The 25,479-nt window shown below is 47.2% G+C and overlaps 1 protein-coding gene across 3 annotated transcripts in view; it reads right to left on the bottom strand.

The window, feature by feature from the left end:
• The window catches only part of camk1da (calcium/calmodulin-dependent protein kinase 1Da), a 64,819-nt gene that overhangs the window by 3,421 nt on the left and 35,919 nt on the right, over positions 1–25,479 (bottom strand). For all 3 annotated transcript variants that reach the window (XM_036957453.2, XM_090214107.1, XM_036957454.2), the window contains 9 exons: positions 20,371–20,502; positions 16,748–16,822; positions 7,697–7,835; positions 6,093–6,219; positions 3,197–3,272; positions 1,299–1,411; positions 822–900; positions 629–716; positions 34–319 (listed from right to left, as the gene is read on the bottom strand). In XM_036957453.2, the coding sequence (XP_036813348.2) occupies positions 34–319; positions 629–716; positions 822–900; positions 1,299–1,411; positions 3,197–3,272; positions 6,093–6,219; positions 7,697–7,835; positions 16,748–16,822; positions 20,371–20,502 (1,115 nt within the window). The remainder of the gene's footprint in view (positions 1–33; positions 320–628; positions 717–821; positions 901–1,298; positions 1,412–3,196; positions 3,273–6,092; positions 6,220–7,696; positions 7,836–16,747; positions 16,823–20,370; positions 20,503–25,479) is intronic.

The raw sequence follows: 25,479 nt of genomic DNA, 5'->3' as shown, positions 1-25,479 counted from the left end.
TGTGTTTGTGTGGATGCATACATGTCCACTTACAGTCCTTGTGAGGTGAGTCCACAGAAAAGCTCTTCATAATGGCTGCATTAGGGTTCTGGCTCCGAGTCTGGCTTGGACTCAGAGAGGGTTGAGTAGAGCTCTGGCTAGGGGTCTGGTTGGGAGTCTGGTTGGCCTGGTTCTGGTTGGCCTGGTTCCGTTGGTTCTGCATCTGTGCGGCCCGGCTGTTAGGAGGGTGAGGGTGAGAGCTGTCCATGCTCTGGCCCATACTGCTGCTCAACTGCAGTCTCCTCATGTGTCGCACCACTGCAGTGGCATTGAAGGCTTGCTGGAGAAGGAGAGAGAGGGGAAGAGAGGGGAAGAGAGAGAAGAGCGAGAGAGACGATAGAGAGGAAGAGAGCGAGAGAGAAGACAAGAGAGCGAGAGAGAAGAAAGAGCAAGAGAAGAGAGAGGGAGAAAGAGAGAGAGGAAGAGAGAGAGAGGAAGAGAGAGAGGAGAGAGAGAGAGAGAGGGGGGAAGAGAGAGAGGAAGAGACCAGTGTATGATTTATAAACGCTACATTAAATAAGCAATCATTCAGACACACTCGGACACTTGAATGACACTCAGACATTTATTACCATACATGCAAACGTACCCTCCATTTGCTCTTGGCAAAGTTTTTCCTGATCTGCCTGCTCACAGACTCGTGGATGTTCTTGCAGAGGGCCGTGTCCCCAGCGATCCTGAACACACACACACAGACACTTTAACATCCCATAATACCCACATGAGTGTGGGTGTGTGTGTGCGCTCGAGCGCGTTTATGGTCGGTGTGTGTTGTCTCTCACCATGGGTGTCTGAGGGCCTGGTCACAGGTGAAGCGCTTCGCCGGGTCTTTCTCCATCAGACTGCCGATAAAGTCTTTGGCTGTGAAAAACCCATGAGGGAACAGTGGCTCACACTCATCACAACATACACAAACAGTCCACAGTTCAAGGCACATGGTTTCCCACACTCCCTGGCCAGTGTACCGAACACCTGGATGAAGCCTCCGCTCTCTTCCTGTTATAACTACTGTTGTTTCATGGTTTACTGGTTAGACTGGTGCCAAACTGGAGAATATAGGGTTCTCAGATCAGGTCTGTGATGACCTCTTAAAAACACACACAAATTCCAAGAGGACGACGTCACAGCATAGAGAAAGTAGCCATGTTGGTGTAGTGTCCATATTTGCCAGACGGGAGGAAGAAGAGGAGGATGCTCTGTCTGAAGGGGATTACTCACTCCATTAGACACACACACACACACACACACACACAGCTTACCTGAATCAGATATGTCGTCCCAGTATGGCGCGTCAAACTCATAGTCTGCTTTGAGGATCTGCTCAAAGAGCTTGGAGTCATTCTCATCGTAGAATGGAGGATAGCCGCACAACCTGCAGACAGAGACAGGAAGTGAGCTCATAAAAAAAAAAAGTTAACATGCATTCACTTCCTACCTCAGGGAATCGTTTCCTTTCAAGATGATAATAGAAAAACATGATGACGAATGAGACAAATGCTGGAACAACTATTCAATTGATAAACTGACAAGGTGACTGTAATGTATCCTAAACCTTTTCTCTGTCTGCTCTCCTAACCTCATCCTGGACTAATTGAACTTCTTGTGGCAAAACGATTTCCATTGAAAACATTAGCCGCCATTATGATCGAACCTCATTAAAATGCCTTTCTCCATCGAGAAGCTGTTCTGCCTGATGTGGCCGCAATGAGCTTTCTGTTTTTGTGCTTTCACATTTGGTTAAAGACTTGCGCGCCATTCCTCCCCAGGAGCCGGAGCGATTATTCCACCTGATTACCTGATGCGATCTCGTCACACCTGAGGAGAGACCCAACCAGGCATGCCGAGCCGGATTGTGTGGAGGCGCTCGGAAATGGGCTAACGAGTTCCAAGGCCCGTGCTAATGGCTAAATGACAAGACGGGAGTAGCTCACTGACCACTGGGAACTCACTGAGGAAACATCAAGGGGTCCAACATCGGGCCTCAACCCAACACTACCATCCACAACTGGATATTCTTGGATTTAATCTATTTACTTGAACTCTAAACACATATTTGGTCTAATTTAATATTGCCTAGGCTATTCACAAGGATGTTTGAGGACTACTTATTGAACATAAACATTCACAGTTTAATCCACCAGCTACACTGACTGACTGTGTGAACGCTGTTTCTCAGACATTTATTTATCCTCCCTCACATGTGTACAGTAGAGGTGACAGGAGTGCACACACACACACACACACCTCTAATGACCCAGTGACACCTAGTGATCCTTATATCCAAAGCTGTGTAAGCATGGAGAGTTACATAACAACTACATCAATAAACCGACAGAGATGGATAAACAGGTGAAAATAAAGAACAGAAGGATGTCTGAGCTATTGGGACGGGAGAAAGAACAAGGGAAGAGGAGAAGGGTGAGAGATAGAACCAGAGGGCAGAGCCTGCTTTGCACATCAGAGCGACAAACCATCGAGAGCCAAGAACAACACAGAAGGGGAGAGGGGAGCAAAAATGAGGAACGTTTTCAGCGGATGAGGAAGATTTGCCCTGATGCTCTAACGACGAAAGGTAACTCACACCTTTCAATCGTTCTCACAGCCTTTATTGTTCCATTGCCCCTATTCACCCTGTCCCTAACGATAAACTCTAACCCCCGCCCCTAACCCCTATTCTCCCTGTCCCTAACACACACACATACACACACGCCTGGAACTCAGTCAGCGAGAGCTGGAACACACACAGCGCTAAATCTGCCCTCTGACTCAGAGGTAGTCCACACACAGACAGAGGGGTGAAAAACAAAAGAGAGACATGTTGAAAAGTCTGTTTTTTCTCCTCAGAAGCACTATGTCCATACATGGTGACTGAGCAGAGTGTAGCAGACCAACATCTGGCTCTGATGAAAGGAAAGAGAAAGGCATGATGTTGTGTCATTCTCCATTACAAAACACACAAACATCCACACACACAGACAAACACACACGCACAATAAGTCAAACGTGTGTGCGAACTTGTGAAATGCAGCTGCACTCTAGAAGGATCCAAACCAAGGCCCTCAATATAAAGCTGTGAATTCTGCCCTCATGGCATTGACTGGGTATGGGAACACATAGCATGTCTGTAGGAGTTGTACAATTGACTATAGAAACTTACAGGATGTATGCAATGACTCCGATGGACCAGCAGTCCACTGCCTTACTGTAGGGCTTCTGAGCAAGAACCTCTGGAGCTGAGAGAGAGAAAAAGGAGCGAGACGAAGGGAGAGATGTAGAAAGAGGGGGATGAGACGTTGATGACATAACTGGAGACAGTCAGAGATGGAGAGACGGACACAGAGACGTGTTCTCCCCCCTGGATTACCCTGCTGTCAAGCCCAGAGCTGGAGCTCATCCTATCAGAGGCCGTGATCCCCCCCCCTGTGGGCGATTATCGAGACTGAGAGAAGCCTGTCCAGACTAATCAATGATAACAGCCCAGCCAAAATAGAACTGAGCCCACCCAAACAACGGTCGACAAACAGAACAATATTGAAAACTGAGGTAAATACAGATCACAGGAAACACGCACACCCACAGACAGTCAGACACTGTGTGTGCACACAGAGGCTCAAATGTTATACTTTCTTCACTTGTGCTGGGCTGAGCGTGTGTTGCGTATCTCCTCTAACAATATGGCCGACGTGTGTGTGTGTGTTTGTACACAGTATGTGTATGCGTGTGTCCGCTCTGACGGTGGGCCTGTCCAAACCACAGAGTCTGGTCTTAATTCAGCCAGGCGCTAACCCTGGGCTATTCATACCTCAGGAATGCAGGCTTCTCAATGCCATCATCCAGTACCTGCTATATTTAGCAGCATTTCTAATGCAGCAACCGTCACATTGCAGCCTTTTAGAAAAGCCCTACAGCAGATGGGGAGGGAGGGACAGAGGGACAAAAACTGCAGTGGCCTCATCTGAAGAGATTGTGGGATAGAGGGAGGAGGAAGGATAGGGGGCAGCATTTGTAATTTTGTATGAAAAGCTACTCATCCCCAGAAGATAAGATATGCATATTATTAGTAGATTTGGATAGAAAACACTCTGAAGTTTCTAAAACTGTTTGAATTATGTATGTGAGTATAAACAGAACTTATGTAGCAGGCGAAACCCCGAGGACAAACAATTCAGATGTTTTTTTTTTTAGGTCACTCTCTTTTCAATGGGTTTTCATTGGGAATCCAGATTTCTAAGGGACTTGCTTGCAGTTCCTACCACTTCCACTGGATGTCACCAGTCTTTAGAAATTGGTTGAGGTTATTCCTTTGTGTAATGAAGAAGTACGGCCATCTTGAACGAGGGTCACTTCATGTGTACTTTTTGATAGAGGCGCATGACCAGAAAGCATGCTTCAGTTTGTTTTCTTCCTGTATTGAACACAGATCATCCCTTCTTCAATTTATCGATTATTTACTTTAAAAAATACCTAAAGTTGTATTACAAAAGTAGTTTGAAATGTTTTGGCAAAGTTTACAGGTAACTTTAGAGATATTTTGTAGTCACGTTGCGCAAGTTGGAATCTGTGTTTTTCTGGATCAAACGCGCCAAATAAATTGACATTTTGGATATATATGGACGGAATTAATCAAACAAAAGGACCATTTGTGATGTTTATGGGACATATTGGAGCCAACAGAAGACGCTCGTCAAAGGTAATGCATGATTTATATTTTTATTTCTGGTTTTGTGTCACGCCTGCAGGGTTGAAATATGTTCTCTATTTTGTTTATGAAGGTGCTATCCTCAGATAATAGCATCGTTTGCTTTCGCCGAAAAGCCTTTTTGAAATCTGACATGTCGGCTGGATTCACAACACGTGTAGCTTTAATTTGGTATCTTAAATGTGTGATTTCATGAAAGTTTGATTTTTATAGAAATTAATTTTAATTTGGCGCTTTGCATTACATTTGGCGCTTTGCATTACACCAACTATAGTTCCCGATGGTTCCCGATGGATAAACTTAAACAAGTGTCTGCTAACTGACTTGCATGTGGATGTAGGGGCGTGGACAGGAGCCGGCAGATAAGACGTCAACATGATGAGTCTTCAGAGTGTCTGACTACCAGAGGTACCGTCCTACACGTCAACATGATGAGTCTTCAGAGTGTCTGACTACCAGAGGTACCGTCCTACACGTCAACATGATGAGTCTTCAGAGTGTCTGACTACCAGAGGTACCGTCCTACAAGTCAACATGATGAGTCTTCAGAGTGTCTGACTACCAGAGATACCGTCCTACAAGTCAACATGATGAGTCTTCAGAGTGTCTGACTACCAGAGATACCGTCCTACACGCCAACATGATGAGACTTTAGAGTGTCTGACTACTAGCACTCAATGACACACACATGCAAAAACAGTGCCAGGGCTACAGTATATAAATCCCCATGTGTGGCAGAGTTGACACACACACACACACACACACACACACAGGGCTACAGTATATAAATCCCCATGTGTGGCAGAGTTGACACACACACACACACACACACACACACACACACAGGGCTACAGTATATAAATCCCCATGTGTGGCACAGAGTTGACAGCCCTCTAGCGCGTAGTGAACTGCAGTAGAGCGCCCCGCCATGTTGGCCGTCTGACTCAGTCGCTCTGTTAAAAAGGGGAAAGCAGGCGACTGGGGGCAGGGTCTGTCAGCGTGTGATAAGACCTTCTTACTCCAGAGGCAGGATGTCTGTGTGTGTGAGCTGCACACAGATGCGCCCTCCCCCATACACGCACATAATTAAAGCAGTGGGATTTCACCTACAGTATACTGTATTATGCAGTGTGCCATTTATGTAAAGCACAGTGATCGCATCACACTCAGTAAGAGTGAGCACTTAGACAATGTAGCATACGACTTTGGAAAGGACGGTAGCCTAAAACCCCAAAAAGACTTGCTTCCAGTATTAACATTTCAGTAGCTGACGACACAAGGTATATTAACAAGTGGCATTAACTTCTAAGTAAGGACATTTAAGGTTATGGGGTGGGGGGGCATCTCTTCTTACCCACGTATCCCGGCGTTCCACACGCGGTTGACATGACATCCCCGCTGCCCTCCATCTTGGACAGACCAAAGTCACTGATCATGATCTTAGACTCGTCCTGGGGGTTAAAATACAGCAGGTTCTCTGGCTGGAGAGAGCGGACAGAGGGAGAGAGCGGACAGAGGGAGAGAGCGGACAGAGGGAGAGAGCAGACAGAGGGAGAGAGCAGACAGAGGGAGAGAGCAGACAGAGGGAGAGAGCAGACAGAGGGAGAGAGCAGACAGAGGGAGAGAGCAGACAGAGGGAGAGAGGAGACAGAGGGAGAGAGCAGACAGAGGGAGAGAGCAGACAGAGGGAGAGAGCAGACAGAGGGAGAGAGCGGACAGAGGGAGAGAGCAGACAGAGGGAGAGAGCAGACAGAGGGAGAGAGCAGACAGAGGGAGAGAGCAGACAGAGGGAGAGAGCAGACAGAGGGAGAGAGCGGACAGATGGAGAGATAGAGGGATCGTGTTAACCACAAACGGAGCTCTCCCATCCTTGGATCTCTACTTACCCTGAACGTACTGTAGATATAAAACCGTAATAATTTGTCAAAGGCAGTCTATAACCCTTCAACACAGTCTATAACCAAAAAGAAAGGAGGACCAAGGCACTCTTCATATAATTAATTAAAATGGCTTTATTAGGATGGCATGTTCAATAGTACTCCCTGACGAAGGCCATGCAGCCGAAATGCTTCGTAAAAAAAACGTTGTTTCTATTGAAAATGCCATACTAATAAAGCCATTTTAATTAATTATATGAAGAGTGCCTTGGTTTTCCTTCCTTTTTTTGTTTGTTTGAATTTTTACCCCGTTTTCTCCAATTGTTTAGTAGCTACTATCTTGTCTCATCGCTACAACTCCCGTACGGGCTCGGGAGAGGAAGGTTGAAAGTCATGCATCCTCCGATACACAACCCAACCAAACCGTACTGCTTCTTAACACAGCGCGCATCCAACCCGGAAGCCAGCCGCACCAATGTGTCGGAAGAAACACCGTGCACCTGGCAACCTTGGTTAGCGCACTGGGCCCGGCCCACCACAGGAGTCGCTGATGCGCGATGAGACAAGGATTTCCCTACTGGCCAAACCCAAACCCTCGCGGCCGGTTACGACAGAGCCTGAGCGCGAACCCAGAGTCTCTGGTGGCACAGCTGGCGCTGCAGTACAGCGCCCTTAACCACTGCGCCACCCAGGAGGCCCTCCTTCCTTTTTGATGACCAATTTACCCCGTTTACCAAAGAGCACCTTCTATCTACCAAAATGTACTATTGTGTACCTTAGTAGCGCTTCCCTTCCTCCTCTTTCTACAGTCTATAACCCTTCAACACAGTACAGTTATGTTGCCGTCTGTTTTATGAGGCCGTATGACCGTACTCCTCTCTCTCAGTGGAGTCCGCTATGTGGTATATTTCACAGAAGCCACTGCGTGTTGTGACCCGCTAAGCGGCATAAATCACAAACGCAAGCTGCACCTCACCACCGCAATGAATCACGGCCCATAAAACACAAGTGACACGCTCATGTCAAGATGCAGGGGGGAGTAGACAGGGTTTGTGTGTGCGAGTGTGTGTGTCACCGTCACCTTCAGGTCTCTGTGGACGATGCCCAACTTGTGGAGGTAGTCGACAGCGTCTAGCACCTGTCTGATGAGAGTACTGGCATCTTTCTCTGTGTAGAACCCCTTCTCCACGATACGGTCAAACAACTCACCTCCCGAGACTCTGTGACAGACAGAGAGGGGGTCAGTAAAAAAGGTAAGTAAAACAGACACAAACACACATCTGGAGGGAACCTGTTATCATGAGACAGATCCACTGAGACTTCATTTATGAGCTATACGAATCTGCCTCCATTCAACCGTATGCGTGTGTGTGTGTGTGTGCATGTGCGTTTGACACACGTGTGTACCCCACAGTGGGGGTATGCTTTGACCCATTCTAACGCGCTGCTCCACTAAACTTAACCCTTCATGCCCCATTCTATCACGACCAATCAAAGTGCACCATACAGTCTAAAACGAACTGTATAGGGAGAACTGTAGCAGAGAGAGAGAGAGAGGACAGGAGATGGGAGGGAAACAAAATCTAAAACAAAGAAACTGAGAAAAAAGGTCTAATTTTTCTCGGATCATAGATTCACACAGTGGAGGATAGCTAAGCTCCAGACTGTGTGTCAGACGGTGCCCTTGCCGTTTTACAGGTTTGTGTTAAGACTCTAAGCCAGATTGTTGTTGTTTTTTACGCGCCAGAACAGCCACAGGCCAGAAGCTGAACATCCCAGAACTTTCCTCAGTCCTCAACAGCTAGCTGGCACAGGGCAGTATAGATGGCTGCTAAGCACTGATCTAAGGACAGATTTGTAGTCTGTCCGGCCGTCCCTTATGGTTATGGAAAGGGTAAACTGATCCTGGGTCTGCCACTAACAGAACAGCTCAGTGCACTGGTCATTAGTTTAGTGGCACTCCGCTGTATCTGAGCAGGGTGTCGTCACTGCGTAGCACTGCAGAGAACCTATGTAAATACTGGAGGTCTCTGGCTGACTGTCGGGGTAAAGTAGCTTTCTGTCACATTCCACCACAAGGGGGAGTAGCCAACCACTCATCTCTAATAGTGCCACAGTCCATAAAGACTAGTTCTGAGGGAGGAAGGAATAAAATAAATAAATGTAAGTCAAATGACTCTATATTAGGTTTAACATGCTTTAAAACCAAGAGAAATTAAAATGCCTAGTATGTACGGTAAGAAGATTAATGAGGTAGAATCTGTCTCTTATGACTGGTCTCCGTTTGTACTGACAAGCACAATATGGAAACAACGGAGGAAGGACATTTTGCATTTCCACAGGTACACAGCTCCCTCTCCTGGTTCCTGTATTGACCCCACCGACTGTTTCTGTTGTCTCGCGCTCTCATGTTTGACATGTCCCCTGAAGGCATCTGGCTGCAGTCCTCGTATATACACTATTGATAAACAGACAGCTGACCTTCAATAGAAAGTCATGTCACGCCAAGGACTACCAGGAAGTACTGTTTTGATCCACTGAGGTTAGTACTTTCATATTGACCCAATAAAGTCTCTCTCTCGGTGCCCCTGTGTATGGCGTTTGGGAAGCAAATGTACTGTACCTTCTTCCTCAGTACTGAGTTGACAGACGGTGCAGCAGGAGCCTGAGGGGCTGCTCCTCTCCTCTGATCCCCATGGGGGCGCTGTAACCATGATCCTTACTGGTATTCCGATTAACCCACACACTGAACCATAAACAGCCTCAACTAGAACTAAATACTGATCTTGGATCAGCTTAAATCAATCACAATTCTAACCTTTATAAGATACAAACATAACTGTCAATCTACAATAACAACCTATACTACACAAGATCGACAAGTTTCACTGCACCTCTCGTTACTGCACTGAGGGAGATTGAGCATAGGGTCAAATAAACTCAGCAAAAAAAGAAACGTCCCTTTTTCCAGACCTTGTCTTTCAATGATAATTCGTAAAAATCCAAATAACTTCACAGATCTTCATTGTGAAGGGTTTAAACACTGTTTCCCATGCTTGTTCAATGAACCATAAACAATTAATGAACATGCACCTGTGGAACGGTCTTTAAGACACTAACAGATTACAGATGGTAGGCAATTAAGGTCACAGTTATGAAAACTTAGGACACTAAAGATGCCTTTCTACTGACGGAAAAACACCAAAAGAAAGATGCCCAGGGTTCCTGCTCATCTGTGTGAACGTGCCTTAGGCATGAGGACTCCAGATGTGGCCAGGGCAATAAATTGCAATGTCTGTACTGTGAGACGCCCAAGACAGCGCTACAGGGAGACAGGACGGACAGCTGATCGTCCTCGCAGTGGCAGACCACGTGTAACAACATCTGCACAGGATCGGTACATCTGAACATCACACTTGCAAAACAGCTATAGAATGGCTTCTACAACAACTGCCCAAGTTACACCAGATCGCACAATCCCTCCATCAGTGCTCAGACTGTCCACAATAGGCTGAGAGGCTGGACTGACGGCTTGTAGGCCTATTGTAAAGGCAGGTCCTCACCAGACATCACCGGCAACAACTTCACCTATGGGCACAAACCCACCATCTCTGGATCAGAAAGGATTGGCAAAAGGTTCTCTTCACTGACGAGTCACGGTTTTGTCTCACCAGGGGTGATGGTCGGATTTGCGTTTATCGGCGAAGGAATGAGCGTTACTCTGGAGCGGGATCGATTTGGAGGTGGAGGGTCCGTCATGGTCTGGGGCGGTGTGTCACAGCATCATCGGACTGAACTTGTTGTCATTGCAAGCAATCTCAATGCTGTGCGTTACAGGGAAGACATCCTCCTCCCTCATGTGGTACCCTTCCTGCAGGCTTATCCTGACATGACCCTCCAGCATGAAAATGCCACCAGCCATACTGCTCGTTCTGTGCGTGATTTCCTGCAAGACCGGAATGTCAGTGTTCGGCCATGGCCAGTGAAGAGCCAGGATCTCAATCCCATTGAGCACGTCTGGGACCTGTTGGATCGGAGGGTGAGGGCTAGAGCCATTCTCCCCAGAAATGTCCTGGAACTTGCAGGTGCCTTGGTGCAAGAGTGGGGTAACATCCCACAGCAAGAACTGGCAAATCTAGTGCAGTCCCTGAGGAGGAGATGTACTACAGTACTTAATGCAGCTGGTGGCCACACCAGATACGGACTCATTATTCCATTTCTGTTAGTCACATGTCTGTGGAACTTGTTCAGTTTATGTCTCAGTTGTTGAATCTTATGTTCATACAAATTTTTACACACGTTAAGTTTCCTGAAAATAAATAGTTGACAGTGAGGATTTTTTTGCTGAGTTTATGTTTTTCTCTAAAACCGCAGAGATTTGTATTGGATGAATATTGAATACACACACACACACACACATAGTGTGAATCTGGGCGCATCGTCACAGTGACAGACCAAATAAGAGCAGGAAGAAAATTACATTCTAATGAAGTTTCTGAAAAAAAGGAGATAAGAAATTAATTGCTAATCTGCTCTGTTCTCTCTCGCCCTTTCTGTCCTCTCTCCCTCTATATCCCCACGCTCCATCTCTCCCTTTCTCTTCTCTCGCTCTCTTCTCTGCCAACAGTGACTTTTTTCCAGCCAAGACGAGCGTGGCAGGGGATGACAAGCAAAAGGCTAAGCCACACACACACACACACGTTGGCTGGACATAACGGTGTGGTAGTGACGGAGGAGATGGGCCACCATCCTGCAGGATTACGTAACCATTTGCGTAGGGAGACCATGGCAATCAGACAGGAGCCAAATCTACTTCCCTTTCAATACACACACACCATACTGCAGGCACACACACACTCAATCATCTTTCCATTCAGTCTCTCTCTTTCTTGCTATCGCTGTCCCTTCCTCATCCCTTTCTCTACCTGCACCCCCCCCCCCCCACTCTCTCTCTCTCAGAACAGTATCAGGTTGTCCCTTTATCTGAGTGTAATCTGAGCTGTACAGTGGCCCTGTGTGCTCCTGTGTAGTTGTCTGGCTCAGCAGTGTCAGACACTGCAGTGCAGTAGTAGTCAACTAGATTCAGCCGTGGGGTGATTTTTGTCGATGAGGATGGTCGGGGGGGGGGGGGGGGCTGTAACATAATTATAATAATTGATACACTGCAAATTGACCACAACTAAGCCCCAACGCTGACGCTGATGTAGTGGTTCCTACAGTAAGGTAGTGGTGTGAAGGTGTTGCTGACCCTGCTGTAGTGGTGTGAAGGTGTTGTTGCTGTAGTGGTTCCTACAGTAAGGTAGTGGTGTGAAGGTGTTGCTGACCCTTGCTGTCATGTTTTCTACAGTAAGGTAGTGGTGTGAAGGTGTTGTTGACCCTGCTGTAGTGGTTCCTACAGTAAGGTAGTGGTGTGAAGGTGTTGTTGACCCTGCTGTAGTGGTTCCTACAGTAAGGTAGTGGTGTGAAGGTGTTGTTGACCCTGCTGTAGTGGTTCCTACAGTAAGGTAGTGGTGTGAAGGTGTTGTTGACCCTGCTGTAGTGGTTCCTACAGTAAGGTAGTGGTGTGAAGGTGTTGATGACCCTGCTGTAGTGGTTCCTACAGTAAGGTAGTGGTGTGAAGGTGTTGTTGACCCTGCTGTAGTGATTCCTACAGTAAGGTAGTGGTGTGAAGGTGTTGTTGACCCTGCTGTAGTGGTTCCTACAGTAAGGTAGTGGTGTGAAGGTGTTGATGACCCTGCTGTAGTGGTTCCTACAGTAAGGTAGTGGTGTGAAGATGTTGTTGACCCTGCTGTAGTGGTTCCTACAGTAAGGTAGTGGTGTGAAGGTGTTGATGACCCTGCTGTAGTGGTTTCTACAGTAAGGTAGTGGTGTGAAGGTGTTGATGACGCTGCTGTAGTGGTTCCTACAGTAAGGTAGTGGTGTGAAGGTGTTGTTGACCCTGCTGTAGTGGTTCCTACAGTAAGGTAGTGGTGTGAAGGTGTTGTTGACCCTGCTGTAGTGGTTCCTACAGTAAGGTAGTGGTGTGAAGGTGTTGCTGACCCTGCTGTAGTGGTTCCTACAGTAAGGTAGTGGTGTGAAGGTGTTGTTGACCCTGCTGTAGTGGTTCCTACAGTAAGGTAGTGGTGTGAAGGTGTTGTTGACGCTGCTGTAGTGGTTCCTACAGTAAGGTAGTGGTGTGAAGGTGTTGATGACGCTGCTGTAGTGGTTCCTACAGTAAGGTAGTGGTGTGAAGGTGTTGTTGACCCTTCTGTAGTGGTTCCTACAGTAAGGTAGTGGTGTGAAGGTGTTGCTGACCCTGCTGTAGTGGTTCCTACAGTAAGGTAGTGGTGTGAAGGTGTTGTTGCTGTAGTGGTTCCTACAGTAAGGTAGTGGTGTGAAGGTGTTGTTGACCCTGCTGTAGTGGTTCCTACAGTAAGGTAGTGGTGTGAAGGTGTTGTTGACCCTGCTGTAGTGGTTCCTACAGTAAGGTAGTGGTGTGAAGGTGTTGATGACCCTGCTGTAGTGGTTTCTACAGTAAGGTAGTGGTGTGAAGGTGTTAATGACGCTGCTGTAGTGGTTCCTACAGTAAGTTAGTGGTGTGAAGGTGTTGTTGACCCTGCTGTAGTGGTTCCTACAGTAAGGTAGTGGTGTGAAGGTGTTGTTGACCCTGCTGTAGTGGTTCCTACAGTAAGGTAGTGGTGTGAAGGTGTTGCTGACCCTGCTGTAGTGGTTCCTACAGTAAGGCAGTGGTGTGAAGGTGTTGCTGACCCAGCTGTAGTGGTTCCTACAGTAAGGTAGTGGTGTGAAGGTGTTTTAACAGTAACACTCACAAGCCTGTGGCTGAGCCTGCTGCTTCCGTAGAACAGAACTGTTTGGTTTGTTTAACTCACATGGTTTGTGTTGTTGGGGAGAAAATAAAAAAACCACAGCCGTGTTTATATTTTCTGTAAAACACCACATACTTTTACAACCCTTTCCATTCATCATTAAATAGCCACTGACTGAGTCGAAAAGATTCAAGCTTTGCTCTACTCCAGATACGTTTTAGATTAGTTTTTTCCGCTCTCTGTCTTCTGCCTGCTTTCTTTCTCTGTCTGTCTCCCCCTTCAAATCCCCTCCTCTTGTTCTTGGCTTCAATTGCTCCATTTTGGCTTTCGCTCATATACCAAATTCATCCTAAAGCCATCTCTTCTTCCCTCTCTCTCTCTCTCCTTCCCTCTCTCATCACACTTCCAACTGCCTAGCATACCTTTCCCTCTCCATCCATCTCTCTCTCTCTCTCTCTCTCTCACATCACACTTCCAACTGCCTCGCATACCTTTCCCTCTCCATCCATCTCTCTCTCTCTCTCTCTCTCTCACATCACACTTCCATCTACCTGGCATACCGTTCCCTCTCCATCCATCTCTCTCTCACATCACACTTCCATCTGCCTGGCATACCGTTCCCTCTCCATCTCTCTCTCTCTCACATCACACTTCCATCTGCCTGGCATACCGTTCCCTCTCCATCTCTCTCTCTCTCACATCACACTTCCATCTACCTGGCATACCGTTCCCTCTCCATCCATCTCTCTCTCACATCACACTTCCATCTGCCTGGCATACCTTTCCCTCTCCATCCATCTCTCTCTCTCTCTCTCTCTCTCTCTCTCTCTCCTTCCCTCTCACATCACACTTCCATCTGCCTCGCATACCTTTCCCTCTCCATCCATCTCTCTCTCTCTTCTTCCCTCTCACATCACACTTCCATCTACCTGGCATACCGTTCCCTCTCCATCCATCTCTCTCTCCCTCTCTCTTCTTCCCTCTCACATCACACTTCCATCTGCCTGGCATACCGTTCCCTCTCCATCCATCTCTCTCTCACATCACACTTCCATCTGCCTGGCATACCGTTCCCTCTCCATCCATCTCTCCATCTCACCCTCACTTATTTGAACAGGATTGGATGTATCAGCCATGTGGTGATGACATGGTTGTAGATCGCTGTAGACAGCAGCTCTTCATCCAACCAGAGATGGAAGCACCACACCAGACCCAACTAACTAATCACAGCTAGATCAGACATAACATGTCAAACTCTGAGCACAGACGCTGTTAAATCAAACCCGATCTGTCAAACTCCCGAGTACAGGTATATCAGACCTGATGTGTTAAACTCAGAGCAAAGTTAAATCAAACTTAGAGCACAGGTACTGTATATCAGACCACACCTGTCAACCTCTGAGGATGATTCCTATACAGGCTGTATCACATCCGGCCGTGATTGGGAGTCCCATAGGGCGGCGCACAATTGGCCCAGCGTCATCCGGGTTTGGCCGGGGTAGGCCGTAATTGTAAATAAGAATTTATTCTTAACTGACTTGCCTAGTTAAATAAAGGTTAAATAAAGGTTAAATAAAATAAACACTCGGAGGTGATGCTTGATACATGGACTCAGATGTGTACCGACTCAAATTTCGATGAGTACTGAGATTCCTACCTGCTAAGGTGTTATTCCTGCTTCTACCAAGTTAACTGTCATAAGTGGAGTGAGGTGACCTTTATCAGAGCCTGAAATGAGAAGGTGCCTTGCTGCAGAGGAGAATCATTTCACACCTGCTGCAGGTGAGGGGAGAGGTAAGGGGAAAAGGTGAGAGGTGAGGGAGGAAAGATGAGGTGTGAGGGGGGAGGAGAACAGGGGTGAGAAGGAAGAAAGGAGAAGAGAGAGAAGTGAAGGGTGAGAGAGGCAGAAGACTGGAAGAAGAGTGAAGTGAAAGATGGTTCAGAAGGGTGGCCGGTGTTCTCCTCTGTTCTCAATTCGACAGCCTGTTAGCACTGAAATTAATAACATTGGTGTGCCGTGACTCAGCAATAACCTAAATGAAATGATCAAAGTTAAGAACTGCTCTACTTTCCTGCACACGCACACTTACATAACTGACAACACACTTTAATCCATAACTCACACACCCTCCTCGACAGACTGATATAACAGCTGATTAATGTGGCCAGGAGTGCAGTGGCACGTTAGCCTTGCTGTAACGTTAGAGTAATGTTACGTAAACGTTAGCTGAGCGCTACGAGCCAGGTCCCATTCCCTCTCCTGTAGACAGTCTTAATGGAAGTCTAATTAGAGTAATGAGGGCTTATAAAGTGTGTGTGTATGTGTGTAAAGCTAAAACTGCCCCATTCCTGGGTGCTGAGTGAGACCGAGACAGTCAAAGAGACAGAAGGAGAGGCAGAGAGACAGAAGGAGAGGTAGAGCGAGAGAGAGAGACAGGAGAGGCAGAGAGAGACAGGCAGACACAGCAACAGACACAGCGACAGAGAGAGAGAGAGAGAGAGAGAGAGACAGACAGCGAGAGAGAGAGAGAGAGAGAGACAGACAGCGAGAGCGGGACAGAGAGCGGGACAGAGAGCGAGAGAGAGAGCGAGAGAGGGACACAGAGCGAGAGAGGGACACAGAGCGAGAGAGGGACAGAGAGCGAGAGAGGGACAGAGAGCGAGAGAGGGACAGAGAGCGGGAGAGGGACAGAGAGCGGGAGAGGGACAGAGAGCGGGAGAGGGACAGAGAGCGGGAGAGGGACAGAGAGCGGGAGAGGGACAGAGAGCGGGAGAGGGACAGAGAGCGGGAGAGGGACAGAGAGCGGGAGAGGGACAGAGAGCGAGAGCGGGACAGAGAGCGAGAGCGGGACAGAGAGCGAGAGCGGGACAGAGAGCGAGAGCGGGACAGAGAGCGAGAGCGGGACAGAGAGCGGGACAGAGAGCGGGACAGAGAGCGGGACAGAGCGGGACAGAGAGCGGGACAGAGAGCGAGAGCGGGACAGAGAGCGAGAGCGGGACAGAGAGCGAGAGGGGGACAGAGAGCGAGAGGGGGACAGAGAGCGAGAGGGGGACAGAGAGCGAGAGGGGGACAGAGCGAGAGAGGGACAGAGAGCGAGAGAGGGACAGAGAGCGAGAGAGGGACAGAGAGCGAGAGAGGGACAGAGAGCGAGAGAGGGACAGAGAGCGAGAGAGGGACAGAGAGCGAGAGAGGGACGAGAGGGACAGAGAGCGAGAGAGGGACAGAGAGCGAGAGAGGGACAGAGAGCGAGAGGGACAGAGAGCGAAAGAGAGCCAAAGAGAGCGAAAGAGAGCCAAAAAGAGCCAAAGAGAGCGAGAGAACTTACAGCTGCATGATCAGGTAGAGGTGGTTGGAACTCTCATAGATGTCCTCCAAAGCCACTATGTTCTCATGCTTGATTCTGGAGGGACAGAAAACACAGACAACGTTAGTCTATTACTCATGTATAACTATAACCCTTCAAACAGATGATCCGATCCCAGACTGTCTCAACCCCCATCTACACCACCTTTACCTCAGCTCTAGTCATCTCAAACACTTACTAAACCTGAACATAAAACATAAGCCCAAGCCTTATCCTAACCCTTTCCCTCCTTTCTGTCTCTATTGATACAGTCAACACCATACTCAGGCCTCGCCATAGTAACTGCTCCATGGTGAAAGTGTATAGTGTACACATGGGACATGCTTGTGCTGCTGTGGCGCTTGTGCTGCTGTGCTGCTGGTCTGTGTGCGTGTGCGTGTGCTGCTGTGCTGCTGGTCTGTGTGCGTGTGCTGCTGTGGTGGTGGTCTGTGTGCTTGTGCTGCTGTGGTGGTGGTCTGTGTGCGTGTGCTGCTGTGGTGGTGGTCTGTGTGCGTGTGCGTGTGCTGCTGTGGTGGTGGTCTGTGTGCTTGTGCTGCTGTGGTGGTGGTCTGTGTGCTTGTGCTGCTGTGGTGGTGGTCTGTGTGCTTGTGCTGCTGTGGTGGTGGTCTGTGTGCTTGTGCTGCTGTGGTGGTGGTCTGTGTGCTTGTGCTGCTGGTCTGTGTGCGTGTGCGTGTGCTGCTGTGCTGCTGGTCTGTGTGCGTGTGCTGCTGTGGTGGTGGTCTGTGTGCTTGTGCTGCTGTGCTGCTGGTCTGTGTGCGTGTGCTGCTGTGGTGGTGGTCTGTGTGCTTGTGCTGCTGTGGTGGTGGTCTGTGTGCTTGTGCTGCTGTGGTGGTGGTCTGTGTGCTTGTGCTGCTGTGGTGGTGGTCTGTGTGCTTGTGCTGCTGTGGTGGTGGTCTGTGTGCATGTGCTGCTGTGGTGGTGGTCTGTGTGCTTGTGCTGCTGTGGTGGTGGTCTGTGTGCGTGTGCTGCAGTGGTGGTGGTCTGTGTGCTTGTGCTGCCGGTCTGTGTGGGTGTCTTCGATGCCTCGTGACCCATTTGCCGATGATGTTATCACAAGGGGGGAATAATACTGTACACACACACACACACACACACACACACACAGGAAGCGTGAGCAGGTGGGGAGTTCAGTATATGCATTAGGAGTGTGTGATCGCTGAGCTCGTAGCGAGCGGTGGAGCGTAGAGATATGAGTCATAAACAGTCTGAGGAGAGATGGCTGAGATGAGAACACCAGGGAGAATGGTGTGTGTTTAAACTCTCCCTGGGATCATGGAAGGGTAAAGCAGATGGGAACCTCAGAGTAGAGATAGAGGATTCCTGATCTGCAGTCATTACATGACAAATCCCTCCACAGTTAATGCCTTATTATTTAGCAACTGATTCTCTGTCTCTTAGAGAAAGCCGTGTGTGTGTGTGTGTGTGTGTGCGCGTGAATCCCTGTCGAGCTGCAGGATCCAAATAAACTAGTAGGCGACAGAGTGGGCAGAGACTGTGGCACGACACTATACCCTAACTTCACAGAGCAAGAAAGGGAGAAAGAGAACCTGATCATTTCTTTGTGAATGTGTGTGCGCGCCAGTTCTCGATTTTTGACACGCGTGTGTTTCTGAATGTGTGTTCACACTTGACCACTTGAAGTGTATACATATATACTACATATTCAAAAGTATGTGGACGCCTGCTTGTCGAACGTCTCATTCCAAAATCATGGGCATTAATATCTAGTTGGTCCTCCCTTTGCTGCTATAACATCCTCCACTCTTCTGGGAAGGCTTTCCACTAGATGTGGTACATTGCTTCCATTCAGCCACAAGAGCATTAGTGAGGTCGGGCACTGATGTTGGGCAATTAGGCCTGGCTAATAGTCGTGTTCCAAATCATCCCAAATGTGTTCGATGGGGTTGAGGTCAGGGCGCTGTACAAGCCAGTCAAGTTCTTCCACATCGATCTCGACAAACCATTTCTGTATGGACCTCTTTGTGCACTAACCATGAAAAACAGCCCCAGACCATTATTCCTCCTCCACCAAACTTTACAGTTGGCACTATGCATTGGGGAAGGTGGCGTTCTCCTGGCAATCCACCAATCCCCAGATTAGTCCATCGGACTGCCAGATGGCGAAGCATGATTCATCACTCCAGAGAACGTCTTTCCACTGCTCCAGTGTCCAATGGTGGCGAGCTTTACACCACTCCAGCCGACGGTTGGCATTGCAAATGGTGATGTTAGGCTTGTGTGCGTCTGCTCGGCCAAGGAAACCCATTTTATGAAGCTCCCAACAAACAGTTGTGCTGACGTTGCTTCCAGAGGTAGTTTGGAACTCTGTAGTGAGTGTTGCAACCGAGGACAGATGATTTTTACGCACTACACGCTTCAGCCCTCGTCGTTTTTTTTCTGTAAGCTTGTGTGGCCTACCACTTCGCGGCTGAGACGTTGTTGCTCCTAGAGGCTTCCACTTCACAATAACAGCACTTACAGTTGACCGGGGCAGCTCTAGCAGGGCAGAAATTTGACGAACTGACTTGTTGGAAAGGTGGCATCCTATGACGGTGCTACGTTGAACGTCACTGAGCTCTTCAGTAAGGCCATTCTACTGCCAATGTTTGTCTATGGAGATTGCATGGCTGTGAGCTCAATTTTATACACCTGTCAGCAACGGGTGTGGCTGAAATAGCCGAATACAGTAATTTGAAGGCCATACACATACTTTGTATATATAAAGTACATGTGAATGACACTAAGGTATGAAGCACTGACCTTGAGGAGGTGTGTCTTGTGACCTCAGGCCATATTAGCCTGTCAATCAGCTGGTTGCCAGGAGACGCTGGGAGTGGCAGAAAGCCAAAGGTCAAACATGGAAGGCGTCAGAGGCTAGGCCACACCTCCCCCCTCCACTGACTGGATCACAGTGACAACACCTATCCCCCATAAATATTGCCAGGGTCAGTGGTGTCTCTCCTGTCCCTAGGGAACACGCATGGTATACTGCAATAATAACACCAACACATACTGTAGCCGCTTACTTCTGGACTTTTGAGTGACTGAGTGAGTGAGTGAGACCCTGTGGAACTACTGAGCACTGGGCCAGATCCAAGGTGATATCTGACCATATACACACTCACAAGCACAGCCAAGTCCAAGCTGTGGAGAGGGATTACTGTATTATCTAGTGACGTGGAGATGAATGTCTTGGGTTTTATCCCATAGGTGTGTGTGTGCGTGTGTGTGTGTGTGTTCATACAGACCTCTACTCAGCTACCTGACAATGTCTGAATAATAAGTGTAAAATACTTGAGTGTTTCTCACTGGGAGAAAATATTAGAATGAACATTCAGTACAGTATCAGCACTTAGGAGACAAGGTCACTAAGAAAATAAATAGGAGACAGGACATTTTCTATAGTTGCTACCAACCCAGATCTCCTCTTCTGTCAGTGTGAGACTGTGGATCGTGACCTAAAGATAACAGTGAATGGGGAGTAGTGGGAGGGAAGTGAGCGTGATGGTGACGGGCGGCTGTGTTTTCCGTTTGGTCGCCAGGGTAACAGGTGTTAGGGAGGAGAAGGTAGGTGGGAGACTTACTTGCGGAGCACGGTGATCTCGTTCTCGATGCTGCTCTCTTTCCCCTTCAGGGCCTTCTTGGGGATACACTTCACAGCAAACATCTTCCCCGTAGACCTCTCCTGGGCCAACACCACCTCAGAGAATGCCCCGCTAGGAGAGAGAAATGAGGAAAGAGAAAACATTTGATTAATCAATTAGCAATCGTGTAAGACCATTCAACACAAGTGCAGATACTAAACACAGACATGAAACATCTAAAAAAGTTAACAAGGTTTCCATGAGAGAGAGAGACAGAGCGAGAGAGAGAGACAGCGAGAGCGAGAGATAGTGAGAGAGAGACAGCGAGCGCGAGAGAGACAGCGAGCGCGAGAGAGACAGCGAGCGCGAGAGAGACAGCGAGCGCGAGAGAGACAGCGAGCGCGAGAGAGAGACAGCGAGCGCGAGAGAGAGACAGCAAGCGCGAGAGAGAGACAGCGAGCGCGAGAGAGAGAGACAGCGAGCGCGAGAGACAGTGAGCGCGAGAGCGAGAGACAGCGAGCGCGAGAGAGACAGCGAGCGCGAGAGAGACAGCGAGCGCGAGAGAGACAGCGAGCGCGAGAGAGACAGCGAGCGCGAGAGAGACAGCGAGCGCGAGAGAGACAGCGAGCGCGAGAGAGACAGCGAGCGCGAGAGAGACAGCGAGCGCGAGAGAGACAGCGAGCGCGAGAGCGAGAGACAGCGAGAGCGAGAGACAGCGAGAGCGAGAGACAGCGAGAGCGAGAGAGACAGGGAGAGCGAGAGAGACAGGGAGAGCGAGAGAGACAGGGAGAGCGAGAGAGACAGGGAGAGCGAGAGAGACAGGGAGAGCGAGAGAGACAGGGAGAGCGAGAGAGACAGGGAGAGCGAGAGAGACAGGGAGAGCGAGAGAGACAGGGAGAGCGAGAGAGACAGGGAGAGCGAGAGAGACAGGGAGAGCGAGAGAGACAGGGAGAGCGAGAGAGACAGGGAGAGCGAGAGAGACAGCGAGAGAGAGAGAGACAGCGAGAGAGAGAGAGACAGCGAGAGAGAGAGAGACAGCGAGAGAGAGCGAGAGACAGCGAGAGAGAGCGAGAGACAGCGAGAGAGAGACAGCGAGAGAAACAGCGAGAGAGACAGCGAGAGAAACAGCGAGAGAAACAGCGAGAGAGACAGCGAGAGAGAGAGACAGCGAGAGAGAGAGAGACAGCGAGAGAGAGAGAGACAGCGAGAGAGAGAGAGACAGCGAGAGAGAGAGAGACAGCGAGAGAGAGACAGAGAGAGCTGTTCATTAATGCATACTCGGCTCCATGAATCTCACTGTTCTCTGTCCAGCTCATCTGAAACCCTCCAAACCACTCACTCACTATATCACCATCACTAACACACTTCACAGCCCCTCAGCTATCAGTCTATCGCTCTCTCCCTCACCGTCTCCCCCCTCTCTCTTTATCTATCACTCTCGCTTGTTGTCCTTTTCTTATTGTTTCATGTTCAATCTGCTCTATAATATGCTTGATCTCCTCCTTATCCTTTCTTATTGTTTCATGTTCAATTTGCTCTATAATATGCTTGATCTCCTCCTTATCCTTTCTTATTGTTTCATGTTCAATTTGCTCTATAATATGCTTGATCTCCTCCTTATCCTTTCTTATTGTTTCATGTTCAATTTGCTCTATAATATGCTTGATCTCCTCCTTATCCTTTCTTATTGTTTCATGTTCAATTTGCTCTATAATATGCTTGATCTCCTCATCCTTTCTTATTGTTTCATGTTCAATTTGCTCTATAATATGCTTGATCTCCTCCTTATCCTTTTCTTATTGTTTCATGTTCAATTTGCTCTATAATATGCTTGATCTCCTCCTTATCCTTTCTTATTGTTTCATGTTCAATTTGCTCTATAATATGCTTGATCTCCTCCTTATCCTTTCTTATTGTTTCATGTTCAATTTGCTCTATAATATGCTTGATCTCCTCATCCTTTCTTATTGTTTCATGTTCAATTTGCTCTATAATATGCTTGATCTCCTCCTTATCCTTTTCTTATTGTTTCATGTTCAATTTGCTCTATAATATGCTTGATCTCCTCCTTATCCTTTCTTATTGTTTCATGTTCAATTTGCTCTATAATATGCTTGATCTCCTCCTTATCCTTTTCTTATTGTTTCATGTTCAATTTGCTCTATAATATGCTTGATCTCCTCCTTATCCTTTCTTATTGTTTCATGTTCAATTTGCTCTATAATATGCTTGATCTCCTCCTTATCCTTTCTTATTGTTTCATGTTCAATTTGCTCTATAATATGCTTGATCTCCTCATCCTTTCTTATTGTTTCATGTTCAATCTGCTCTATAATATGCTTGATCTCCTCCTTATCCTTTTCTTATTGTTTCATGTTCAATTTGCTCTATAATATGCTTGATCTCCTCCTTATCCTTTCTTATTGTTTCATGTTCAATTTGCTCTATAATATGCTTGATCTCCTCCTTATCCTTTCTTATTGTTTCATGTTCAATTTGCTCTATAATATGCTTGATCTCCTCATCCTTTCTTATTGTTTCATGTTCAATCTGCTCTATAATATGCTTGATCTCCTCCTTATCCTTTCTTATTGTTTCATGTTCAATTTGCTCTATAATATGCTTGATCTCCTCCTTATCCTTTCTTATTGTTTCATGTTCAATTTGCTCTATAATATGCTTGATCTCCTCCTTATCCTTTCTTATTGTTTCATGTTCAATTTGCTCTATAATATGCTTGATCTCCTCCTTATCCTTTCTTATTGTTTCATGTTCAATCTGCTCTATAATATGCTTGATCTCCTCCTTATCCTTTCTTATTGTTTCATGTTCAATCTGCTCTATAATATGCTTGATCTCCTCCTTATCCTTTCTTATTGTTTCATGTTCAATTTGCTCTATAATATGCTTGATCTCCTCCTTATCCTTTCTTATTGTTTCATGTTCAATTTGCTCTATAATATGCTTGATCTCCTCCTTATCCTTTCTTATTGTTTCATGTTCAATTTGCTCTATAATATGCTTGATCTCCTCCTTATCCTTTCTTATTGTTTCATGTTCAATTTGCTCTATAATATGCTTGATCTCCTCCTTATCCTTTCTTATTGTTTCATGTTCAATTTGCTCTATAATATGCTTGATCTCCTCATCCTTTCTTATTGTTTCATGTTCAATTTGCTCTATAATATGCTTGATCTCCTCCTTATCCTTTCTTATTGTTTCATGTTCAATTTGCTCTATAATATGCTTGATCTCCTCCTTATCCTTTCTTATTGTTTCATGTTCAATTTGCTCTATAATATGCTTGATCTCCTCCTTATCCTTTCTTATTGTTTCATGTTCAATTTGCTCTATAATATGCTTGATCTCCTCCTTATCCTTTCTTATTGTTTCATGTTCAATTTGCTCTATAATATGCTTGATCTCCTCCTTATCCTTTGTCCCAGTTCCCTCGGTCTCCCTCTCTCCCTTCTCCACAGTTCATGTTTATTCTCACTATGTTCTCTCCTTCATATATCGGTTCCCTTCTTCCCCGTTACGCTCTTTCTCTCCCTCACCTCGTTTTCCTGCTGCGTTCTCCTTGTTAGCGCATTAGGAAATCAAATTTCATATGTGGTTTGCTTTCATTCATAAGCTGATTAATGGTGCATGCTGCTGTGCCAATCAGCAATGAAGGAACGAGGGGAGACAGGGAACACGTCCTCCCTCTTCCTCTCTACCCTCTTCCTCTCCACTATTATTCTATTCTTCCGTTCCCCGCCTCTCCTCATCCCACTCTCGTCTCCCCTGCCTTTGGGACATGGTGCCGGTTATGAATTCATTCATACTTCCTTTCATCGTTCTCGTCATCTCCTCCCTCCTTTCTGTCCTTTTATTACACTCTGCTGATGGGAGTGAAATAAGGCATATCAAGCATGACATCATTTTGGAAAGTGTACAATTTCAGTAAAACCTGAGTAATACATTATTTTATTTAACTAGGCAAGTCAGTAAAGAACAAATTCTTATTTACTATGACGGCCTACCGGGGAACAGTGGGTTAACTGCCTTGTTCAGGGGCAGAACGACAGGTTTTTACCTTGTCAACTCTGGGATTCCATCTTGCAACCTTCCGGTTACTAGTCCAACGCTCTAACCACTAGGCTACCTGCTGCCCCATTAATATAACCTTAGTAATATTCAACACATCTTATTAGTGTGTGTGTGTGTGTGTAGTGCTATAGTCCAGATAGCACTAGAGCCATTTAGAAGTCCCTATTTGCTGATGACTACAAGACATCACCATCTGACACTTCACTGAAAAGCTCTAAAAACACTGATGCAGAGATAAAACAGAAATGCAGGCCTGTCGCTATGCTACGCACACACACACACACACACACGCAACCCCTCTTAACCATGGCGAAGTCACCCAGCCTCCACCCATCTCCCTCGGCTACGAGAGCCAGCTGGTCACCCACCCTCGCTGGTCTGTTGTAAGCAGCACGCCCATTAGGAAGGCTAGGACTGGGTCTCCATCTCTGTACACTATAGACTACGAATGTGGTTTAGTCTCTGCCCAGAGAGAAGGAAAGAGACTGACCACATACCGTGAAACCAAAACGCCACAATAGACAGGGAAGGAGCGAAGGCAACAGGAGATAGACATATACAGTAGAAATGGGAGAGAAGAGAGGGAGGCAAGCGTGGGTGAATCCTGTAATTGATAGAGAGAGAGAGAGAGAATCCTGTGTGTGGGTTTGAGACAGAGAAGAGCTGTATGTGTGAATGAGACCCGTAAGAGAAAAGCTGAACGGCAGGCGCTACAGTACAACAAAGACAACCTTTAAAGCATTCACACAGAACAGAGAGAGCCACCACAGGGTACATACAGTACAGTATCAACCCCGTCGATTGGCTGGAAATCAATCTTTTATTTTATTTTTTGTTGACAGGGAGCAGAGGGATTGTGTAATACATCATCTCCCCAGCTGTGTTCACACACAAAGTGGCTTTGAGTGTGTGCGTGTATGCATGTGTGGTTATTGGGGGTTGACTAGGTGTTTTGCAGTTCAAGTTTGTCCCTTCTGCTATTGCAGTTGCTGGCAACATTGGGCGATACCGTTTCCT

The sequence above is a fragment of the Oncorhynchus mykiss genome, chromosome 21 (assembly GCF_057628025.1).
Source record: "Oncorhynchus mykiss isolate SJ-2025 chromosome 21, ASM5762802v1, whole genome shotgun sequence".
Classification (NCBI taxonomy): domain Eukaryota; kingdom Metazoa; phylum Chordata; class Actinopteri; order Salmoniformes; family Salmonidae; genus Oncorhynchus; species Oncorhynchus mykiss.
Note: the sequence above shows the minus strand (reverse complement) of the source record. Positions and strands in the feature narration are given on the sequence as shown.